The 7,187-nt window shown below is 38.9% G+C and overlaps 1 protein-coding gene across 1 annotated transcript in view; it reads left to right on the forward strand.

Moving 5' to 3' along the window:
* KIF21A (kinesin family member 21A) overlaps positions 1-6,927 on the forward strand; it is a gene marked incomplete at its 5' end in the record, with an annotated part of 59,719 nt that extends 52,792 nt beyond the window's left edge. The window contains 3 exons of the mRNA XM_010150532.1: positions 187-357; positions 3,359-3,558; positions 5,630-6,927. Of these exons, the coding sequence (XP_010148834.1) occupies positions 187-357; positions 3,359-3,558; positions 5,630-5,723 (465 nt within the window). The remainder of the gene's footprint in view (positions 1-186; positions 358-3,358; positions 3,559-5,629) is intronic.
* Positions 6,928-7,187: the final 260 nt, after the last annotated feature.

Genomic DNA, 7,187 nt, shown 5'->3' on the forward strand with positions numbered 1-7,187 from the left:
GAGGTGGAAGAAGAGAAAGGAGTCGTCATGGTAGATAAATTCTGTCAAATACACATCGTGATACAGTAGCCTGTAATAAGACTTTCCAGATTTTTCCCCAGAACCTGTTTGCTGCATGTCTTCCAAGCTGGTTAGATGGCGGATGATTTTGCTTAACATATTTGATCTTTTATTTATTAATTTTAGATGTTCGATGTGACTGAAGGGGCTCTTGGAAGTGTAAGTCCTACACACAATTTTGAACCTCCTCATTATGATGGCATTGAAGCCCTTGCTATTATGGGAGACAACCTTTTCAGTGGATCTAGAGATAATGGAATTAAGAAATGGGATTTGACTCAAAAAGACCTTCTTCAGGTAATGGGAAAAAAAATCCTGCAGCTAACGTGACAATCGTGCTGTAGAACAGATTTCAGACTGTGTGAATGTTTAGGCTCATACGACAACTGTTCACTTAGATGCTGATGTTTTTAATAGGGAAGGCACAGAGCACTGATCAAGAAAGAAATCGATAATGTACTTGATCTTTACACTAGCAATGCAGTTGCTTTTCTTCTCAGTGTATATAGCATCAGAAAGTTCTGATGAAGTGGTGAACCCTCTATTTTAGCTCTCAGTACGTGGGTTTCTTTTTTTACTTCAGAATTATGGCAGTATTTGCTTCCTCTGTACTTGGAAACATTGGATATCATCCTTGTCGTTGACAAGTTGGTAAATTTTGGACTGGGAACTCATTAATGATTTAGATCTACGAGGCTACATAGCATTTTCTTGTGAAGAGGGTTTACAGCCTACGCCACTCCACCCAGTCTTTTTTCAAAAAAGCTTACCCCTCAGATTTCTATTCATCTTGTTACACAAATATGGGATGTATTAATATTCAGTTTGCTGTTAGAACATATTTGCTCCAAGTTTTCATTGTAATAAAAAATAAAAAGGCGGGAGGGAGGGAGGTAGCGTTGCAAAAAGGCCCTCAAATACAGGGCAACTTTTAATTTAATTGTAGTTTGTTTGACATGGAGAACTTCGATTTTTTTTTTTTTTTTTTGGCTACTTGCTATAGGGCTGTTTCTTCTGTTAAGTCTTCTGAGAGATTGTTGAGGTAAAGATACACTTATCTAAGTTGAGGGTGTGTGAGAAATGGAAGGCAGAAAATCAAATGCCAGAAAATACTGCTGGTTTTGCAAAATTTTGGTTAGATACCAATCATATAATAATTATTGGAGGGAGGAGGAGCATATTTTTATATGTATTTAACGTGCAGACTGATAGCAAGCAAACAAATAGAATATTGAAGTTTGGGGACATGGGAGTATAATGGACTAGTCACCTTAAGAAGAAAATTTCTCTATGGGCATACTTAGTATTCCATAAATACACAAGTTTCCTTGATTGTTTTTTTCTTTTTTTAAATTGTGCAATCGAGTGCCAGTTCCTTTTCAGAATACTGCTAAGACTTCACAGTTAAAATAAAGATTCAGAAATTCACCTTCTTAGAGAAAATCTTCACTTGACCATACTGGGACACCTACCCTTATTTCTGTCTGTCTAGGGAAATGTACTAAGCAGCTTATTAGCAAAAACAGGAGGGCCACAGGAACAAGAAAGATTTTGTATTCTCACAACGGCTTTATGAAAGTTGTAAGAATCATCTTCAGTCTTGCATTTTAGGCTTATTAAAATATTATGCATTATGCATTTTTACCTTTGCAAGTAATTAAACATCACAGAGATACGGGGGCAGGGATGAAGTAGTACGTAACAGGGGACTAGTTGTATTTCTTTTCCTATTTTCATTTTGGTATATGTGCATTTCATAATTTCTGTACTTCATGTTCCCTTTTTTGTTTTAAAAGTAGAACTTAATAAAAATGATCTCACGCTTCCTTTTTTTCTTTTTATTTCTATGAAGTGTTGTGTGTTTTTCAAGGACGTGAGACTAAAGCATTTGACAAAACAATATAAATAATTTTTATTCGCTGTCTTTTTAGGGAATGAAGAATAGTGCTGTTGCTAATCGCTGGGTAGTTCAGGGTGACAGGACCACTGGAGGCCACAGAGTGCAAAGCTGGCTGGCTGGTCCAAGCAAGCCAACTTTTGTAGTTAGGTGTGGTTCCTCAAGGCCTTGCCCAGCTGAGCTTCCAAAATCTCCAGTCTTACAGATCTCAGAGCTGCTCTGGGTGCCTTGTTGTATTCCTTAAACTACTCTTGTATTAATTCCACACCTCCACCACCATATCCAGTCAGAATGTCTGTTGTTGCAACTTTCTTCTGGTGTGTACATATGACTGTTTTTAGATGAAGAAAAAAAAAAACCCTAAACCAAACCTGAAACAACAGCGCTGAGCTGCTTTGAAGGATAAATGCTAACCCTTCAACAGAGGTCCTGCTTTGGCACACATGGCTCAAGCAAGTCTGATCCTCTATAACTGATGACAATCACTTAACAAACATGCTGTCCAAGAGAATTTGGAGACCATCTACCTCAGCGGGTGCTATACATCCCACGCCATGAAACACTGCTGTGACAAAATGAAGACTTACAAGAACGGCCCCTCCCCAGCCTCATGAAATGCTGCAGGGCCAGACCACCAGTGTAGGGATAGCAGTGTCTGTTGTAGATAAATCACCAAGATGATCCTAGGAAGCTGAACGTACTCCGTAGTATGAGAAAGGCAGCACAGCAATGCAGTTCCTACCGAACTGAACTGGAGAAAAGCCGCTCTTTGTCCCCTTAAAAGACAGCAAACTTGGGCTATTATTTCCCCAGTGTTTTTACCAAATGGATGTTTTTCTCAGCTGGTCTGTGAAGCATTTTGCTTTCTGAATTAGCAGTAAAATGCTACTGTCCTTCCTCAATAAAGAATTAATGTGTTTTTGTTAAATGCTACATCACAAAATCAATTTATAATGCGTAATGGGAACGGAAGAAAGGAGGAAGGCAAATACAAAAAGTTTCTGTCTCCCTGCTGTATTTTTGAGCAGCGTTTTGGATTTTCTTTTTGTGTTTTATAGCTGTTTTCCAGGCAGACTTGAAACATATACAGAGACCATATGTTCCAATATGTATTCAAATATGCATTTGAACATATGCAGGTTTTGCATTATCCTGAATTAATTTCTCTTCCAAAAGAAGGTCAGTTGTGCATATTGGATTTTCTTCTTGTTTTGCAGTGCTATTTCACCCTCCTTGCTCTAAAGGAGGAGAAGCCATAGGGCTGGGATATACCCAGAGTCATGTAGCCAATCTGCTGTAGGACCAGAATCAGGTTTAGAACCTGGGATTTTGTCATTTCTGTGCTCGTTCCTCCAGAATTTTTTGCAGCCCTGTGAGACTTGTCTGTCTTCTCTTTTTCAGCAAGTTCCTAATGCTCATAAAGACTGGGTGTGTGCTCTTGGCCTGGTACCTGGTGCTCCGGTTCTGCTCAGTGGCTGCAGAGGAGGCACCCTCAAGCTCTGGAATGTGGATACCTTTGTGCCCATTGGGGAGATGAAGGGACATGACAGCCCTATAAATGCAATCTGCACCAACTCCAGCCAGATTTTCACAGCAGCAGAGTGAGTTTTTCTTCTCCATGGATCTTTCTTTTCTATAGCACCTGCTAGAATTCGGTCCGTGCATATGCATTTAGGAGATGTTCAGTTGGGTGAGTCATTTCTTAGCAAGCATGGGGAGTCCTGGTTCATGTCCCTCAGTGCTAATAGTCTGCTGCAGGGATCGACAAGGCAGGGTGCACGCACCCCATGGAATGCACAACATGATCCATTGGGATGCAGGAAGAAAATACTAGAACTTCAGTAGTACATGTATATGCTTTATAAATTAATAATTCCATAGGGGAGCGTGCTCAAAAAGTTTTTTAGTGGTTGGGGTGTATGATCAAAAAAGTTTGGAGACCACTGGTCTGCAGGATGGCAGGGAGAATTTGGTAATAGTTGAGAACTTCTTCAGCTTGTTTCTATAGTTGGACTATTTACTGCTTGGACTGATTCCTGACCTTTGGGAATTTTTCTAAAAACCATGGTATTTGGTTGATTTTGGGGTTTGGGTTTTTCTTTTTTGTTTGATTGATTATTTTAAAGTGTTGGCATACAGCCATCCTACTGTCCTTTTACCACCTGGATCTGAATATTTGCTTCCTCAGTAAAAGTGAGCAAATCAAGTACCTGAACCTCAGGGGACTTGACCAAGAAAAATACCTCATTCCGGAGGAAGTGCAGGAGACAGCAGCAGAGCCTGCTTTGTGGTGTAGTCTGAGCACAGGAGCTGTGAAAGCTGTCATGTTACCTTCTAGTGCCAACTGCAGAAGCTTCTGGCCTTCTGAACTGAAAGCAGGTCTTTCTGAATCGTAGTAGGATTTCAAAGTTGCCAATTTTCCATGTTTGCTAGCCTTTTTTTAATGTTTAATCATTAATAGATAGGGGTAGGGTTATCCAAGCTTCTGTCTCTGCCCAAAAGATTATTAATAAGTTTAGAACATACCTGCACCTGAAATTTCATCTTTGTTACTAGCAAAAGAAAATCCCAGCATTGTGGGGAAGGTCTACAGAACTTAGGGTATTTCTGACAGTTTGCAGTGAAGTGAAGGCACAAGGCAGAAAACCTCTGTACTCTGATAAAGTCTGTCCTGATGCTGCCTCCTGGCTTATTTTTGAAGGAGTTATAAGGAATACATGAGTCAGTGTTTGCTATTCATACAACTCAATGTTTATGAGAAATTCATAACTTCTCTTTCACAGGATAAATTGCTATTTAACAAGACTAGATTTTTATTTTACTTTTTCATTATAATAATAGAGTTTTGTAACACATTCCACGTGATACTTGCACATACTTTAAAATTGTGTAAATACTGCTTGTTGCCAAAAGTACAGAATTATATCTCCCCTCTCCTGGGCTTCTGAACACCGGCTCACTGGCATACATTTTCCAGCACCTGGCAAAGGGGTTTGGGTTTTGGGTTTGGCTTTTCATATTTTTTTTTATAGGGGAGCATTTGTAGGACTTCATATTGTCTTGTAGTTCTGTGCTTTCTTTAATCTCCTCTTATTACAGACTGGCCCCTCTTGTACAAACGGAGCATGTTTCAGGTCCTGTTTGATTTAACCTGTTATAACTTCACACTTTTTTAATGGCAGGAAGTAGTTTTGTCCTGTTGAGTCTGTCTCTCTAACTCCGTAGTACGCTGGCTGTTTGCCTGAGGTCTGCCCAGTTGCAAATAGTTACACGGTGGAAGCTTTTCTCTGATGTCAGTCTACTTAAGTCTATTACCGTTGGCTGTATTTAAAAAAAAAAAAAAAAAGTGTCATAGCAGAATAGGTTTTTACTTTCCTTAGACATCGAATCTTTATACCTGCCTAGATGCTTAAAGGTAGTAGCCAGTGCTGTGATAAGGTTAGGGAATCTTAAATGGTGTGTATCTTAGATTATAAAGTCTCCTCGAGGTGGAATGACCCTTGCATATCCGTTAAGGAAACCTTATTTTGCCAAGGATGCCTTTCTGAATAAGACACCCTGGCTTTTAAAAAAGCTATCCCGTTGTCACCTCCCATCCCTCCCCAACCCTGCATCTCTCTCCCTCCCCAGTTCAATTACCTCACTCTAATACTGCTTTATTTTGTTCTTCAGTGACCGGACTGTGAGGATCTGGAAAGCTCGAAGTGTAGTAGACGGACAGATCTCAGATACAGGAGATGCAAGCGAAGATCTTGCCAGTAATTGAAATGGTGGGGATAAACTAATGTATTGGTGAATTTGAGGGGCACTCGATGCAGTTTGCTGCGTGTTTATTAGGTAAACACTGATGAGTGGGATGAACTGAAAAATAAGAGTGAACTCTTCTACTTAGACCTGCTGTCCTTAAAATATGTACTGTATTTAAGAGAAACATAACCTCTTGGTAACAAGCTTGTGTCTCAATGGTCACATATCTATGTCTATATATTATGTCTGGATTTGTGTGCATGTGTAACACTTGCAGTTGAAATTAACTGGAAATCAGTCTTCTCTAACGACCATCTCAAAATTATGGCCTGGAATATATAACAGAAGTGCTCTGCTGTATTTCACTCACAAGTATGATCAGTTGTTTTGCATTTTAGGGTAGCAGGGGAATGATGATGTCCCAGGAATAAGCCTTTGATTATGATAGGCAGTTTCAAAATTCTAAAGGTCACTTACACTGTTTTTTAGGAAAGTAGAGTGAATAAAAGATGGGAAGAAGCTGTTAATGATGCTTCTATCTGACATGGCTGTATCCTGCTAACAGCGAATGCCATGTGATCTGTGTTAATGTTAGCATATAATCCTTGTTGACCAAAGTTGTGCAGCTATGTATACTTTGTGCTCAGGACTAGAACTCAAATGCTCATAAATTGGTACGTTTTATTAGTGTGTTGCCTATATTCTGTAATGACTAGGTGTTCTTAATGTCATGACAGAAATATATCTTAATCTATTTTTCCTATGGATTTGTTTCTATTATCTCACATTTTCTTTTTTAAAGCAAAATGTCTTTTCTTTTAATCTAATTTTATATGCTGCTAAATGTATTTTAAATACACTGTTTTGCAAACCTTGGCAGTTACTTTGAGAACTGAACCACGTGTATTGGAAAAAGCTATGTAAATAGATGATTGTACAAAGAAAATATCTTATCTTGTGCCTGTATGACTTTTAAAGCTCTTAGAGTGTGGGTGTTGAGGGAGGATGTATAATTTACCCAACTTCTCTGAATATTAATTTGTAAATTCTGCAAATTTTAAAGAATTATGTAGATTCAGATGCAGTGTTTGGATATTGAGGTTTTTTTGGCTGTGGTTTTTGTTTGTTTGTTGGTTTGTTGTTTGTTTTTTCCCCCAGAAAATATTAGTCTGTAAATTATAGCTTATGTAGGTAACACTTAAATAAAGATGTGAATGTGAACTACTTCTTTGCCTTTTCCATCATACTTCCTTAGCAAGAAATTCCCTGCCCTCACAAAGGCTCCAAATAGAAAATGCACAATTTTACACAATGCATTGGAATTGCTTGCTGAGTACTATAGCCCATCGGTTGTTCTGGTATCCCACGTTCTCGTTGGCCATTACTTGTGTTTCCATAGTATTTAGGAACCCCAGCAGGATTCCCTCATACAAAGTACGGTACAGACTTAAAATGAAGCAGATGGCTCCTGTTCCTGAGAGAT

This window comes from Eurypyga helias, unplaced genomic scaffold, assembly GCF_000690775.1.
Source record: "Eurypyga helias isolate BGI_N326 unplaced genomic scaffold, ASM69077v1 scaffold8564, whole genome shotgun sequence".
Classification (NCBI taxonomy): Eukaryota; Metazoa; Chordata; class Aves; order Eurypygiformes; family Eurypygidae; genus Eurypyga; species Eurypyga helias.